This window comes from Mya arenaria, chromosome 4, assembly GCF_026914265.1.
Source record: "Mya arenaria isolate MELC-2E11 chromosome 4, ASM2691426v1".
NCBI classification, from domain to species: Eukaryota; Metazoa; Mollusca; class Bivalvia; order Myida; family Myidae; genus Mya; species Mya arenaria.
The window spans coordinates 20,973,660-20,991,947 of NC_069125.1; the positions used below are offsets into that span (position 1 = coordinate 20,973,660).

The 18,288-nt window shown below is 36.6% G+C and overlaps 1 protein-coding gene across 1 annotated transcript in view; it reads right to left on the reverse strand.

Annotated features, from left to right (window-relative positions):
• The window catches only part of LOC128230402 (deubiquitinating protein VCPIP1-like), a 117,965-nt gene that overhangs the window by 21,564 nt on the left and 78,113 nt on the right, over nt 1-18,288 (reverse strand). The window contains exons 12-14 of the mRNA XM_052942630.1: nt 13,689-13,811; nt 13,072-13,279; nt 3,021-3,131 (exon numbers count right to left, since the gene is read on the reverse strand). Of these exons, the coding sequence (XP_052798590.1) occupies nt 3,021-3,131; nt 13,072-13,279; nt 13,689-13,811 (442 nt within the window). The remainder of the gene's footprint in view (nt 1-3,020; nt 3,132-13,071; nt 13,280-13,688; nt 13,812-18,288) is intronic.

Genomic DNA, 18,288 nt, shown 5'->3' on the forward strand with positions numbered 1-18,288 from the left:
GTTTTGTAGAAATCACATGAAAAACATAAGAGGAGTTGCAAAGAAATCAATTTTAAATGTAAAATAAGCAAAGGACAATAATTCTTTCAAAAATGGTCAAATCGCAAAAGCCAGACAATTAGGATGCTTCACTTTATGATCATCAATCTGTGAAAGTTTGGAAGAAATCGCATGAAAACAGTGAGAGGAGTTGCGAAGAAACCAATTTTAAATGTAAAATAAGCAAAGGGCAATAACTCTTTCAACAAGAGCCGTCGTAAGACAGCGTGCTCAACTACGCCGCTTTGACTTAGAATACAATAACGATGTAATAATACCAAGTCTCTTTATGTCAAACCTAACTAAAATTATTCGATACATAAGGTGACTTTGATGTTGCCCTCCCACCAGCCCGCCAAAACAATGACGCAAGTCATTCAAATAACTTGATTTCCCATTATGAAAATGTGGTTAAGATTATACAAATATGCCTTTCAAAGGAAATAAAAAAAAAAAATTAAAAAAAAAAAATTTAAGGGCCATAATTTGTATTTAGGCTTAAACTGGAGTTATGTTTCTTGTTGTAAGATGGTCGTAAATAATTTTGAATTTTCTTAAGTGCATTTAATGAATGGTATAGAAGTTTTTTTTATTAAAATCTCAACTTGCCCTTAACTTTTACTTGCCGAAAACTTTAACCTTAGTCAATCAGGGGCCATAACTTGTATTAAGGATATGGAGTTATGTAACTTCATTGTGTGATGGTCCTGAACAATTGTGTGAAGTATTGAGTCAATTGAATGAAGGGTATAGAAGTTATTAAACAATATCCCAACCTGCCCTAAAACTTTAACCTAAGTTCCATAGTCAATCAGGGGCCATAATTTGTATAAAAGATAATATGGAGTTATCTAACCTCATTATGTGATGGCTCTGAACATCTGTGTGAAGTATTAAGTCAATTGAATGAATGGTATTGGAGTTTTAAGTGAAAATCCCAACTTGCCCTAAAACTTTAACCTCCCCTTAAACTTTAACCTAAGTCAATCAGGGGCCATAACTTGTATTTAGGATAATATGGAGATATGTAACCTCATTGTGTGATGGTCCTGAACAACTGTGTGAAGTATTAAGTCAATTGAACAAAGGATATAGAAGTTATTAATAAATATTCCAACTTGCCCTTAAACTTAAACCTAAGTTCCATAGTCAATCAGGGGCCATAATCTGTGTAAAGAATAATATGGAGTCATCTAACCTCATCATGTGATGGCCCTGAACAACTGTGTGAAGTGTTAAGTCAATTGAATGTAGGGTATTGGACTTATAAGTGAAAATCCCAACTTGCCCAAAAACTTTAACCAGAAGCTGACGCCGACGCTGGGGCGAGTAGTATAGCCCACCTATTCTTCGAATAGTCGAGCTAGAAATGGGCGAATCGGGGAAGCCTGACAATATGCGCTGCTTCACTTTATGATCATCAATCTGTGAAAGTTTGGTAGAAATCGCATGAGAAATGTAAGAGGGGATGCAAAGAAATGAATGTGGGACGGACGGACGCACGCACACATGCACCGAAGCGCGCCTACCATTACTATATCCCCTCACCTTTTCAAGGCGGGGGATAATAAATATAACAAATAATCCCTAGTTACTAAAAATGGAAAAAATTAAAATAGACAATGCACTCTTCAACAGAAAGGGTGACCATATAGCAAGATTTTCTGCCCTTGCATCAAGAGTAAACTTGACATAACTATCAAGATTTTAACAAAATGTATTTATAGTGAACTTGTAACCCACAAGGTGGGGTCAATTTTGACCCCAGGGGCATAATTTGAACAAACTTGGTAGACAACTACTAGACAATGTTACTTACCAAATATCTAAGCTCTAGGCCTCATGGTTTTTGTCTAGAAAAGTTTCGTAGTTTTTCCTAAATGTTGCCATGGAATCCAGAGTTCTGCATGGAATTCATTTCTTTGAACGATTTTGAAAAAGCACCAACCAAGGGTCATTCCTGTAAAGTTTCATTAAGATTGTCCAAGTGGTGGAGGAGAAGATGACATTTATAAGCAATTGTTGACGCTGGACGACAGTTGACAGACGCCAGACATAGACCAATCACAATGGCTCACCTTGAGCACTTTGTGCTCAGGTGAGCTAAAAACACTAATTACCTCTCATTGAAGACCACATGTGACTCATGTATGGTCACTGTTTTATGTAATATGTAATATGTATACTCTATGTCTTTTTATGCAGCATCCCATTGTGAACAAAGAGCAAGACAATGTGAACTTTGACATATATGTAGGGACATTACACAAACCACTACTATATACTGCCAGCTTAGTGTTCACAGTGCACAAACCACTTCTGTATACACTCAAAAGTATAAAAAGCACTACTATATCATCAGCTCAGTCAGTTTTCACAATACAAAACACACTACCGTATAGTATACAGTCAGCTAAGTGTTTCTTGTACAAACACCAATACTGTATACTGTCAGATCAGTGTTGACAGTACAAATACCACTACTGTATACTGTCAGATCAGTGTTGACAGTACAAACACCAATACTGTATACTGTCAGATCAGTGTTGACAGTACAAATACCACTACTGTATACTGTCATCAGTGTTCACAGTACAAATACCACTACTGTATACTGTCAGATCAGTGTTGACAGTACAAATACCACTACTGTATACTGTCAGATCAGTGTTCACAGTACACAAACCACTACTGTATACTGTCAGATCAGTGTCCACAGTACACAAACCACTACTGTATACTGTCAGATCAGTGTCCACAGTACACAAACCACTACTGTATACTGTCAGATCAGTGTCCACAGTTCACAAACCACTACTGTATACTGTCAGATCAGTGTCCACAGTACACAAACCACTACTGTATACTGTCAGATCAGTGTCCACAGTACACAAACCACTACTGTATACTGTCAGATCAGTGTCCACAGTACACAAACCACTACTGAATACAGTCTTATCAGTTTTAGCCATGTCCCATACCATGGTCCACGTCTCTGAGAGCCTGTAGAAGTTTCTCCGCTGTCTGACTGTGAGCATCCTCCTCAAACCCGCGCCATGACGCCTCACTGTGACCTGATGCCTCCTCACATACTGTCAAACAACACACAAATATCTCATAATTTTACCAAGTTTCACTACCAAACCTGAACATAAGGGGTATATTTATGTACTCCTTCAAAGAAATATTGTGACTCAAGTATGGTTTTCTGTATATTTTACAAATAATCCAATATATCAAACCATTTTTGGCATTATCATGTCCTTTAATATTTTTTCATTGCAGACATTTACATCCTGAACACTTTAGTAACTGTATTACATGCTAATAAAAGTGGCATAAATGTACTTATTTCATCGTGGGACAGACAACATAAGTTTTGAAAACAACAAGAAAACACACATAAGTTTCAAAAACAACAAGAAACAAAGAATGCCAACTGTCACAAAATATGCCTGTCCTAAATTTAGGACACCAAGTTTGGAGATAAGTGGCTGTACGTAAAGCCAAATTTAGAGAGATGACATTGTAAATGCAGTTTTTGCCAATGCAAGGGTCATAACTTTAGAGTGACTGAGAAAACATGGCTGGTTATGAAATCTGACACAAGATATTCTGACCATACACATTCTGACCAAATTTGATAATGATTGGAAAAAGACTTCTAAAGAAATTGACCAGACAAAACAAATTTTAGGTAATTTTGATATTTAAAGAGCGATAACTCTCAAATAATACAGCATTTTATCAACCTTGTCAGAGATATTACCAAATTATACTGTGTATTGGGCACACTTTTATGCCTTGGAATTCAATTTAAAACATGAAACCCTGTAATGCGACAAAAGTTTTCAATAATTGACTAAGAACATCATTGTGAGATTCAGTTTCAACTGTTTATCTATTTTTTAACACTGACATTGACTCTAGGTGCCCTAAATGCATGTCCCATGAAAGTCCTCCATAAAATCTTCCTACATACCAAGTTTGGTCACAATATGTCAACCCTAATAAAAGTTATTCAGTACCAACTTTTTTATTTTTTCAGCAATGACATTGACTCTATGGACTTTAAACACAAACACATGAAAGGTCTCTGTAAAGCCTTCCCACATACCAAGTTTGGTCGCAATATGTAATTCGTAACTGAATGTATTCAGTACCAAATGTTTTTCTATTTTTAGTTACAGTGACCTTGACCCTAGGGGCCCAAAACACAATCCCATGAAAGGTCTCCATAAACTCTTCCTTTATACCAATTTTGGTTACAATATGCCAACACATTCGGTATCATCCATTTTTCTTTTTTTAGTTAAGTAATGTTGACCTTGACTCTAGGGGCCCTAAATGCAATTCCGTCGTGTGATTTTGGGCCTCGGACATATATTTGCTATTACAATGTTTACGGTATTTGAATGAAATTATATTTCAGTAAGATATTCTGAAAATTTCATGATGATATCACTTAAATTGCGTAAGATACGTGCTTACAAGTAAGACCATGTATTGCACATTTTGAATACTAAATTTGACGTCATTCAAATGATGTCGTTTATTTCCATACAACATTGTCCATAATAAGAATGAATTTTCTGTAATTCTATAAATTTCTCAACATATCGAGTTATTTGTTTTTGTAGTCAGGGGAGTTTAGTGTTCCCGATGGACTTGTCAACGACACTGATGACATTTTGATAAGGATTTGTGTAACTTATGACTGACCTTCATTTACTAGAATCACTCAACCTGACCATGACAACACTGTAGATAATTGTGGTATGTTTATGAGTTTTGATAACAACAATGATGAATTGACAACAGATCACTGTGCACTACATAACTTTATTTATATTCATCATATTGCTCTCTTATTTCAGGACAGTATCAATGTTCCCTGCCCGACTCCCTCCATTACAGTTGGGACATTGCCCTGCCAGGCTTCTTCATCCATCACGCCAACCAGACTGGTCCAATATTGTTCAAAACTTTAATTGAAATGCGGTGTCATCATAGTTCGGAGTATGTGCATAGCACTCAGGTACATTTCAGTTATTTATAACTTAAGTTCACAAATTAATAAACGGTTATTAATAAACCGTTTTTAATTGACAGTTTTTTCAAAGGGGAATATTTGTAGTTGCACACATGACAAACTTATAATACGTAATCAGAAAACGTTTTGTGTAAAACAGAATAATTTACTGGTTTCCATATTTTATTTTGAAATCATGCAATATTTCAGATAAACAAAAAGATTATATAAAATAAAATAGGGTTTATTAGTACTGCGTTTTGATCAGGAGGTTGTATTAGATTCAAGTGGATTTTTGCAGATTCGGTTCAAAATCTGCAAGAATCCACCAGAGTCGAAAACGACATTCAAGATCAAAATGCAGGACTAATAACCCTTTTATTATAAAAATATATTCTATGCAGGTTAGATCACTTAAAAGCCACATGCTTTTATAATAACGACGCACCATTTTGTTTTATGATGTCATTTTAACATCGTGCAACGATACTTGTTATGAGGTGCATCACAAGAGTGGAATATGGCCATATTTTACTGGAATGGAATACTGACTACCATATTTTGCTATATGTATTGTGTGTGGATTTATGATGGGTATATAATAAATATGTGTATCAAATGTTGCAGGACAACAAGCAGTTTATTTGTTTGATGAGACTGAATTGCCGAGGAAGGGAGCAGACACTGTTGTGAGCATGATGATCACTACTTTAAGTACCATGGTCTGGAGAAGAAAAGCAGAAATTGGCCCTTTGGTCCATGAAAAAGCAGGTAGATAATAATATTTTCACATTAATCCCTATAGTAGAGTACTTTAAAGTTGAAAATACTTACATAACAGAATTGAGCCTTAGATTTTCAAGAGTATTCACTTAAGTGTTAGCCTTTTTGCTGTTGTCAGTTACATGTAAAACAAGAGCTGTCACAGTATGTGACGAATGCCCCCGAATGTGACTTTGACCTACGAACAAGGTCAGTACATGAAAAGTTGATCTTGCCTTTACGTATCAATTACGTGAGGTAGGGACATGGGTCTTGCACGCGACACGTCGTCTTCGTATGTGGAACGCATGTAGCAAGTTATTTTAAAATCTGTCCATACATGAGAAAGTTACAGCCCGGACACGACAACCTATACTCTATGTCATTATATGCAGCACTCCATTGTGAATAAACACTATGTGTGACCTTGACCTTTGAGGCAGGGACACGGGTCTTGCACGCGACATGTCGGCTTGGTATGTGGAACACATGTGGCAAGTTATTTTAAAATCTTTCCATACAAGGGAAAGTTACAGCCCGGACCCGACAACCTATACTATATGTCCTTATATGCAGCACTCCATTGTGAATAAACACTATGTGTGACCTTGACCTTTGAGGCAGGGACACGGGTCTTGCACGCGACACGTCATCTTGGTATGTGGAACACATGTGGCAAGTTATTTTAAAATCTGTCCATACAAGAGAAAGTTACAGCCTGGACACGACAACCTATACTCTATGTACTTATATGCAGCACTCCATTGTGAATAAACACTAAGTGTGACCTTGACCTTTGAGGTAGGGACACGGGTTTTGCACGCCACACATCGTCTTGGTATGTGGAACACATGTGGGAAGTTATTCTAAAATTTTAAAATCTGTCCATACAAGGGAAATTTACAGCCCGGACACGACAACCTATACTCTATGTCCTTATATGCAGCACTCCATTGTGAATAAACACTAAGTGTGACCTTGACCTTTGAGGTACGGACAGAGGTTTTGCACGCGACACGTCGTCTTGGTATGTGGAACACATTTGGCAAGTTATTTTAAAATCTGTCCATACAAGAGAAAGTTACAGCCCGGACACGACAACCTATACTCTATGTCATTATATGCAGCACTCCATTGTGAATAAACACTAAGCGTGACTTTGACCTTTAAGGTAGGGACAAAGGTCTTGCATGCGACACGTCGTCTTGGTATGTGGAACACATGTGGCAAGTTATTTCAAAATCGGTCCATACAAGACAAAGTTACAGCCCGGACACAACAACCTATACTCTATGTCCTTATATGCAGCACTCCATTGTAAATAAACACTAAGTGTGACCTTGACCTTTGAGGTAGGGACACGGGTCTTGCACGCGACACGTCGTCTTGGTATGTGGAACACATGTGGCAAGTTATTTGAAAATCTGTCCATACAAAGGAAAGTTACAGCCCGGACACGACAACCTATACTCTATGTCCTTATATGCAGCACTCCATTGTGAATAAACACTAAGTGTGACCTTGAACTTTGAGGTAAGGACACGGGTCTTGCACGCGACACGTCGTCTTGGTATGTGGAACACATGTGGCAAGTTATTTGAAAATCTGTCCATACAAGGGAAAGTTACAGCCCGGACACGACAACCTATACTCTATGTCATTATATGCAGCACTCCATTGTGAATAAACACTAAGTGTGACCTTGACCTTTGAGGTAGGGACACGGGTCTTGAACGCGACATGTCGTCTTGGTATGTGGTACACATGTGGCAAGTTATTTTAAAATCTGTCCATACAAGAGAAAGTTACAGCCCAGACACGACAACCTATACTCTATGTCCTTATATGCAGCACTCCATTGTGAATAGACACTAAGTGTGACCTTGACCTTTGAGGTACGGACACGGGTCTTGCACGTGACACGTCGTCTTGGTATGTGGAACACATGTGGCAAGTTATTTTAAAATCTGTCCATACAAGAGAAAGTTACAGCCCGGACACGACAACCTATACTCTATGTCCTTATATGCAGCACTCCATTGTGAATAAACACTAAGTGTGACCTTGACCTTTGAGGTAGGGACACGGGTCTTGCACGGGACACGTCGTCTTGGTATGTGGAACACATGTGGCAAGTTATTTGAAAATCTGTCCATACAAGGGAAAGTTACAGCCCGGACACGACAACCTATACTCTATGTCATTATATGCAGCACTCCATTGTGAATAAACACTAAGTGTGACCTTGACCTTTGAGGCAGGGACACGGGTCTTGAACGCGACACGTCGTCTTGGTATGTGGTACACATGTGGCAAGTTATTTTAAAATCTGTCCATACAAGAGAAAGTTACAGCCCGGACACGACAACCTATACTCTATGTCCTTATATGCAGCACTCCATTGTGAATAAACACTAAGTGTGACCTTGAACTTTGAGGTAGGGACACGAATCTTGCACGCCACACGTCGTCTTGGTATGTGGAAGACATGTGGCAAGTAATTTCAAAATCTGTCCATACAAGGGAAAGTTACAGAGCTGGCCGGACGGACGGACGGACGGTGCGATTTTAATATGCCCACCTTCGGGGGCATAAAAATAACCTTGGCCATAACTCAATAACTGTTAACATTGATAAAAAAAATTGTGTGTCAAAATATGACTGAACAAAACATGATTTCTATCAATCCATACTTTCAGCAAACAGTCCTGGCTTTGTGCAAACACAGATATGGTGTTGTTTACCTTGATAAAAACCAGAGCAGTTGTTTCACCTGTACTCCAAAATCTGCATCAAGGGGATGGATCTTGAATGGCAGTGGTATTAAAATGACAAGATCAGAGAATACAGTAGATTTGACATTGATAAAGACAGTGCGCCCTAGACAGTCCCAATCAAAGCATTGAACAAACTGTATAACCTATGTTTATTTACAATGTACTATGTACATGTCATAATAAATATTTCTGTCTGCCTGTCAGTCGTGTTAATTAACTTTTTAGAGCTGTTTGTTTGGACTAGTGTTTGCCATTCAGAAATAAGTAATAACATTATTTCTCAGTCTAAGAAAACTGTAGGTATTAAAAACTGATATTTAACTGTAACTATGGAAACAAACCTCCTAGGGGTTTAACCAGGTTTAAGAAAGACAGGGAGCCACAGAAAAGAGACCGGTTTCCATGTGTCAAGAGGGCACCCTTCATTTAGCTGTGTAGATTTTAAACATTTTGAATGTGACAGAAAATGTTAGGTTATGTGTTTAATTGAAGTACTATTAGGTTTCAATTATGTAAAGCCTGTGTGTATTTATAATCATGTTAATATAAAGTTATTATCAAAACTAAATCGATATTTGACAGTCTTAAGCTTTTTATACGCCCGAAGGGTCGTATTATGTTATGGCCTCCATCGTCTGTCCGTCTGTCTGTCCGTCCATTAGCAATTCAGGGTCCGGGCCATAACTTGGTAACTAATAAAGCGATTTTCAAATAACTTTATACAAATCATCACTACAATAAAAGGATGTGTTGCGCGCAATTTCCAGGTCCATACCTCAAAGACTAGAATCACCATGGAGGTGCGTTAGCAAATCCGTGTCCGGCCCACAACTTGGTCAATAATAAAGTCATTTTCAAATAACTTTATACAAAGCATCATTACATTAAAAGGATGTGTCGCGCGCAATTTCCAGGTCCATACCTCAAACACTAGAATCACCATGGGGGGGGGGGGGGCGTTAGCAATTCCATGTCCAGGCCATAACTGGGTTACTACTAAAGCAATTTTCAAATAACTTTATACAAATCATCTCTACATTAAAAGGATTTGTCAAGCATGCTTTCCAGGTCCATACCTCAAAGGCTAATTTCACTGGGGGGCGTTAGCAATTCCGTTAGCAATTCCGTGTCCAGGCCACAACTTTGTGTTACTACTAATAAAGGAATTTTTAGAAAACGTGTCCTAGCCACAACTTTGTAACCAATAAAGCAATTTTTAGATAACTTTATAAAAATTATTGCTACATTAAAAGGATGTGTTGTGAGCACTTTCCAAGTCCTGCTACTTTTAAACTTGTATTCTCAGATTTTCTAAGGAAGTTTCAGATATTATATTTTTTTTATAAAAATATTTCATTTCATAAAATCTGATTCCATATTAGTACATCCTTCATTGCACTACTTACCAGTATGTATGTTGTTTTACAATTATTCTATGTTGTAAAAAAATACTGTTGAACAAAGGTTTTTATTAGCACTGCTAACTTAAGTATCATTAAAGTTTCAATATTGGAAGTTTAAGCCTTTGTTGTAAACACTTCACACCTAGTAAGCAGTATACTAGCATAACCTCAATGTTTATTAAAGACCTCAAGCCGAATCTTCTTCGGGCGTATAATGCTCCGTTTCGCGGTGCTCTTGTTATTCTATGAAGGCAGGAGGTTGCCAATCTTGCTCTTCATGATGGGTGCTTCCAAAAAAGAACAGGGTGCAGCAACCTTCCATAACTCTTTAGCTAATACCCTTATATATTTTTTTTCATCAAGTTACAGTAACATTGACTATTAACAAATGATGAAGTGATAATTTTCTTATGCTTATATCATCAATTTTTATTGTCATTTGGTTATCTTGTAGAATTGATTTTTACATGTAATGTATTGAAAATAGATACTTATGGTTGCCATGGTTACAACTGTTTCTTAATGTTATTATATTTATTATATATATAGATATAATATTGCATTAAGTTAACTAATATTGTTATAAGAAATATAATTCCACAACATGTACAGAGACAATAAATAAACTAGTTTGTATTTTTGTCGCCATGGCAACATTTCTGTATATATTTGTTACATTTTTTTTTTTTAAACAAGATTTGTCCATTAGTGAAATTATATTGTGTATAATGAGCATAGCTACAAAATGCATAGATACATGACAATACCTATTTATTGATGTACATTTTCTGAATATTTCGATAATAGGAAAGGTTTTGGACACTTATTCCCCTTGGTCTTAAATCACCATAGCAATGAAAGTTTTTATCATTGTGACTTTTTTTTTTTAATATATTGTAAAGTGACTGCCCATACTTGGGCAATTTAAGTACTTTTTAAAAGATGCATGTGTGATCCCTTTATGTTATATATTAAATTGCATTTTATTGTGGTTGTCATGGTAACATTTTCATTGCCATTCAAAACTTTTATCATGATTTTACAAGAATTTTGTCACCAGTTCAATAATATGTTATTTTATGTATAAGATATAACTACAAATTATATGAAGACATGAAAAAACAGGTTTTGTTTTATTTCTATATCTAAAAAAATATGACACTTTTTGACACTTTCATGGAACAATTTATTGACCCCTGTGCTTCTTTAAATCGTCATAACAACAAAAGTATGTAAGATTTTGACCTCAAATTTTCGCCAAAATGTTTCTAATGATGTACTCTATCAATAATTACCAAAAACTGCAAATGTAATTTTTGCACCTTTGTACCCCTTTTTACAGGCATTGACACATATATATAAGCGTATATTACTAGTTTATTGTCTGACTTTGCAAAACCAAAGTTCTCCCAAGCTTTGCACTTATATTTTGCCGGCGCATTTCTATAGGGATCTCTTTACTACCGGTAGTATTTCCTTCCGCCATTCTTCACTTTGCAGACGACTGAAAACTGTCAAAACACCGAAAGCCACTTCAGCCGCATTTTCTCATACAGCTAGCTCGCAGATTCCAGTCTTTTTCATATCTTTTGTAAATTAAATTAAAAAAAGAAATTCAAATTGCATATTTTTTAATAATTTTATTTTCATTTTTTATTTTAGTTTGAAAAATAAACACGGAGTAGATAATTAAGATAACTAGTTGTAACGTATTTTGCTAGCTCTACCTGCTGTTTGCGAAAATGCGGCTGAAGTGGCTTTCGGTGTTTTGACAGTTAAAAATGAATGTTAACAAATTGACTGGATCGTGCAAAGATGTTTGGAAAGTGTTTTAAGCATACAAATCTTATGTCGAGATAACGAATCTAACGATACGCGATACACACGATTTTTTACAATACGATACAGTATATCATCGGATACCAAATTGCGATTTCGCGATGCACTGATGAATCGTTACAGCCCTATACCAAAAGTAGGTTTGACAATGAAAGCCAACACCCCCTCAGGCACACCTAACCGAACAATGATTTATGTCAGTATTGACATGTTGAGAACATTTACATTATGTACATACAATATACCACTGTTGCTTTTAAAATTCATGACAAATAATTTAAGGGTTTCAAGAAAAGCGACATTGGGATGAAATTGTTGTTTATATATTATGTAATAGTGCAATTAACTATTGATGTGCTTTATACCACTGGTGCTATTGTTATTTTAATATATCTTATTATTTATGTACAGGTACAGTACTATTTAATAACCTTTGCCATTTTCATGATTCAATAAAATCAGTAGCCACTGCTGATTTTGACGTTTTTTCATTGCATCCTATCTCTGGTTTTACCCCATTTTACTCATATTTTTTGCCTGCATTTTATCTGCGCTATACACATTATAATATGATATGCCCATACACATTCTGACCAAATTTGGTGATGATTGGACAAAGGATTCTAAAATTATTGAGTGAAAAAGTCTTTGACTGATTTTAGGTAATTTCTATACTTGAAGCGCACTTACTCTCTAGTGACTAGAGCAATATGGCTGGTTATCAAACAGGTGCTCATTCCGCTTCCAGCTATGAGACTTTAGAGGCCTATAAAAATCTTAAGCAGTTCATAAGTCTTTTTAATGTCCTAATACTTGTTTTATATTTAAGAATAACTTACTGCTGCTTTCCTTATTACTTTTTATATGGCCAGCAGCTTGGTAGTTTTACAACTTTCATATCTTGTAAATACTTTTTTTTCAAATATGTAACTTAATTAAAAATATGTACTTTTATTTCCAGGTCCCAGTTCATGGTAATGTTTTGTTATGTTATGTATGTTTGTTATTCATGTCGGAAAATAGCTCACTGAGCTATTGCTTGTTATCATATACCAGACTTTAATAAAGATTCTTGTGTCTTGTTTCTTGTATCTTGTTTTTTTGTAGAACTTCATACATTTCTATGACATAAGTATTTGTTTATGTTTTAAAATATGTTGGCTAATGGCAATTATTTCTTAAAGAATGAAGAGACAGTATATAAACTCTATCAACTAACTCTTCACATCCGGTGCTTTATCCAGTAGAACCTCAAGGGTGATCTTGTCCCCATGTTTGATATCAAGCAGTGTATCCTCATTCCCCTCTAACAGTTTTGGTGGGAAACCAATGCGGATTTTCTGGCAATCTGCCTGGACCCCTACCGCATCATACATTAACTTCCGCAGTTCTGAGTATGTCACATCTTTGACAAGAGTCAACATCACCTGCCATTATAAGAACAGCGAAAGATACAGAAAACTATTCTCGAGATGAGGAATGCTTTCCAGTTTGTGGTGTCTAAACATGTGCATGATTTATTGTTTGTAATAAATGCTACATAATTACATTTAGCTGTTATTTTCTGTTAAAATGAGTAAATTGCAGTTCTGAAAGCTGAAAAATGTCCACTTTAAAATAATTGATTTCATAGCACTTTGAACACAGCTTAACTCCGGGTCATTTACTTGATCTGTAACAGAGCACAATAGAATAAAGTAACTTGACAAGGTCCTTATAGTCTCTTTTTTATCACAATGACATGCAGACTTTATTAAACCAGAAAAAGTTTCATTCATGCTATGCAACTGTCTGCTTTAATTATGTACCTAACTGAACTTATAAACAGCACCTTACCTGTCTCCCATCTGATGTTTGAACACGCACTTTCTTTTCACCTTGCACTGAATCGGAACCAGCAGAGAGAGACTGGTCCATTTTTTCTCCCATAAACTGGTCCCCACTGCTCTCTACTGAGGCCTAAAAAAAAAATATGTCTGTTTCCTGTAACATGCTGAAAAAAAGATGGGTCGGTAGGTAGGGATTTTTTTTTTGATTTTTTTTTAAATGTCAGAATGATCCAATATTCATGTTTATTTCAGGTGAATTATTTTAAAAAGAATTCAGTGTGATATATAGATTCAATCTTTCTGCCACTAATAAGCTTAAACTGCTAGCTTGACAGCCATTGTACATGTATTTCAGTAAAAGAATGCATCCTGTTGAAGGGTAAGCCATGGGTTCGACTCCCAGCGGTGGCAACATTATGTGCAATTTTGAGCATTGTCAGTATGTTCACCAGGGAAGCAGTTCATCTTAACACTTTGCAAATATAACCCAGTGAAAGAGTGAATCAAATAACATTTAGACAATAATAACAATTAAATGTACATGACAACTATTATAAAATAAAATGCTGTTACAACAAGAACAGGCAAGAATCTCCACAAAACATATATAGATCAGTACTCGATTGATAAATGACTAGAATCAATGACTAAACCATTTAACTCTTAGAGCGCTGTCAGAATTGTACAGATCTTTGGGACCAGTGTAGACCCATGGTCTACGCTGTTCATTGCTTAGACCGTGACTTAAACCTTACCTGCTGACTCGGCAGCGAACAGTGTAAAATAATAGATTGGACTGGAATATGTTTAAATAGACCAAAATCAGTTTCAAAAAAGCTTAGACTGACTAATAAAAAATTAATACCATTTTCTTTTTTAAACAGTAAAATAGCAAAACTAGTACACGTCCAGTACCTTAAATAGTTTCCACAACTTATTTTTTTTAACAATTTCCAGTGTTTTTAAAAGATCTGCTGTATTAGATCCACTGTTCATTCTGTAAAAATCTCAAGCACGATGAAAAATAATCAATATAACCTTCAATAGATGACCTTGTTTTTTTTTCCTTTTCTGGACTTGACTGGACTACGGTAGTTAAAAAAATCCCAGAGTCAAAACTTGGAAAAATATGTTCTGACTCTGACAAACATATTATTTAGTTAATGCATCTTTGTTATGTAACCCAGTGCATCCTTGTCAAATTCCAATATGCACCAGCGATTGTTTAATTGCAACGACATCTTTCTTACTTTAACTTTCAGTTTCACTTTCAAGTTTATCTTTTTTTCTGGAAGTAAACAAAAACATTCAACGTTCCTATTGCAAGTATTGCAACATTGTATTTTTTATAAATGGCATAACCATAACTGTTATACAATTCTGTTTTGTTATAGAACTTAACTATAACACTGACAACGATCTACGCAGTTCTCCTTTCACTTTCATTAAAATTGACAGGAAGTTAGCGTGCACCTATTTCCCGCACTTTTTAGACCATGTGGTACGAAAAATGTTTATTTTTCCGTTAACTCATTAAAAACTTATAAGAATATTTTTTTAATTAACCGGAGATATAATAAAACAGCTTAAAATAAATGAACAAAATATATCTTAGCATTGTTGTTTTTCAAAACCATCGCACTTAGCGAAAAAGCGGAAGGTATTCGTTAATTTGCATAATGGACGGAGTTAATATTACGTCATTGAGTTTAGAGTGCTGCTAATTGACATGGTTACTGATCAGATTCCAGATCGATAATCACTTGTCACTTCGGGTGTTAATTGCTCTTGCGGGTTAAACAAACATTCAGATCATGCAATGAGGCTCCTTTCAGATGATACCGACTCTCACACCGAAATATCCCGGGTCAAAACTGACGCATACAGCCATTAAGATTTTTGCCATTGTTTCAACTTGTCAAACCGGAAACATTTGTAACTATGTGACGATTTGGACACTACTAAATTATTGTTGTCATCACAGGCCAGAGATCACTAAAAATCAGACTTCGAATTTTGGGGTATAAAAAAATTGCGGTCAGCGGTAAAAAATTACGGTCGGTCGGTTACAGGAAACAGACATATTATTTTTTTAGGCCTGACTGGTTGACTGGTTTTAGTTTCTGCGGTAACAGCAGCAGTATTTTGTCATTAAGTTATTTTTACTACTAATACTTTCCAAATCATACACCTATAGTGATTAAATGGAAAGTGGCTAAAATTGATCTTGAATTTCATTGAACAATAAGTATCCCATCCCCCCAAAATTATCTATATCTAAATATTGTGAACTAGAGCTATCACAGAATGTGATTAATTTTATAACTTGACATTGAAAGTAGGGACTGGGGTCTTATGTGCAACATGTCCATATTATATTGTGGTCACTTCTGCCAAATTATTTCAAAATTTGACATGGTATGACAAAGATAAGGGCGGGACACAAACTATTATCAGTAAGGTTTAAATATGAAAACATACTAAGTTCAGAAGGATGCTGTGACCTTAACTGTTAAGCTAGGGACACCAGTCTTGTGCGCCGACACATCCTCATGCATGATTATAAGTATCTTCCATGGCCGAGAGTGTAAGATAGGTTCATTCCCACCCGAGCGTAGGGTGTTTTGTGGAAACGAGGTTTACAGAGTTTCCGCAAAACACCCTGCGCGAGTGTCGGGATGAACCTATCTTACACGAGCGGCTATGGTAGATGCTTTTTCTCCCACCTCAGTTAAAGAAAATTAAGTAAAAAAAAATTTTTTGGCTGGAACTCTTTTGTGCTTAATGAAAATAATTGCGTACGGATATGCGATCATTCGTGGTTGTCATGGATATTTGCGCAGTGATTCAGAGTATGTAAATGGTCTGATTGGTCTTAAAATTGTTCTAAGAAAAGTGAAGCATTATTTCTTGAAAGGTACGTGAAAATTGTTTTCTGGTGACATTTGAAGCGATAAATAATTAACTAGCGTTCTAAATATTGCCACAAGACAAGGTTTCCATGATGCGCTACAGACGACAGTCTTCAACAAGGGAGGTAATTACAATGTGGCGACCATTAAAAAGAAGTTCCATATGGGCATTTTATCTTTGCCCGTGGGCAAGATAAGAATTTCTAGCATGGTTAAATTAATGGATCTACTTATCTGAGGTGGGAGAAAGTCACTTCTACTTTTGGTGGGCATATAGTAGGGAAACTACAATGAAGCCATTTTTAAATTTGACCATAAATGAGAAATATATGGACAGGACAAAAAGGATGAACGTGATATAGCATGTGATTCCTATATAGACCCCATTTCACTTTGTGAAGCATTGGTATAATAATAATAACAAGAGTTGTTTGTCAAACATTATGTCCCCCCCCCCCCCTTGAGCGCCATGTTGTCAGGATTATTTGGACAATTGAATGAAAAATGCATGGACCGAAATGACAGCTGATTTGACACTGCCATTGGATGCCGTTGAGGCAGTTTTAAGATTATGACCATTCAAAGTTTGAGGATAGAGTGTGTTATGACCATGACGTTTGACTCTATGACCTCAAAATTCATAGGAATCATCAGCTGGTCACCAAAAATCTAAATGTTAAGTTTGAGGGCCATGGGTGCTGGCATTGACAAGTTATCACACAGACAAGCTTTTTTCGTTCAAGGTCACTGTAACCTTGACCTTTGACCTGATGACCCCTAAAATCATAAGGGGTCATATACAGGTCAGACACAATTCCAAGTCAAGTTTGAGGGCCATGGGTGCAGGCAATGTCCAATTATCACTTAAAACATTTTTGCAATCAAGGTCACTGTGAACTAGACCCATCAAGTTTGATGATCATATGTCCAGGAATTGGGGAGTTTGCTTTCAAGGTCACTGTGACATTGACCTTTGACCCCTAAAATCAATAGGGGTCATCTACTGGTCAGTCCCAACCTCCAATTCAAGTTTGAGGGCCATGGGTGCAGGCATTGTCAAGTTATCACGTGATCAACCTTTTACAATTCAAGGTCACTGTGACCTTGACTTTTGACCCCATGACCACAAAAAACAATAGGGGTCATCTACTGGTAAGGCCCAACCTTAAAGTCAAGTTTGAGGGCCATGGGTGCAGGCATTGTCGAGTTATAACTCGAACAACCTTTTACCATTCAAGCTACATGTGACCTTGACCTTTGGCCCAATGACCACCAAACTCAATAGGGGTCATCTACTGGTCAGGCCCAACCTCCAAGTTAAGTTTGAGGGCAATGGATGCAGGCATTGTTGAGTTATCACTCGCACAACCTTTTACCATTCAAGGTCACTGTGACCTTGACCTTGGGCTCAATGACCCCCAAAACAATTAGGGGTCATCAACTGGTCAGGCCCAACCTCAAAGTCGAGTTTGAGGGCCATGGGTGCAGGCATTGTTGAGTTATCACTTGGACAACCTTTTACCATTCAAGGTCACTGTGACCTTGACCTATGACCCTATGAGCCCCAAAAACAATAGGGGTCAGCTACTGGTCAGGCCCAACCTCCAAGTCAATTATGAGGGCCATGGGTGCAGGCATTGTCGAGTTATCACTTGGACAACCTTTTATCATTCAAGGTCACTGTGACCTTAACCT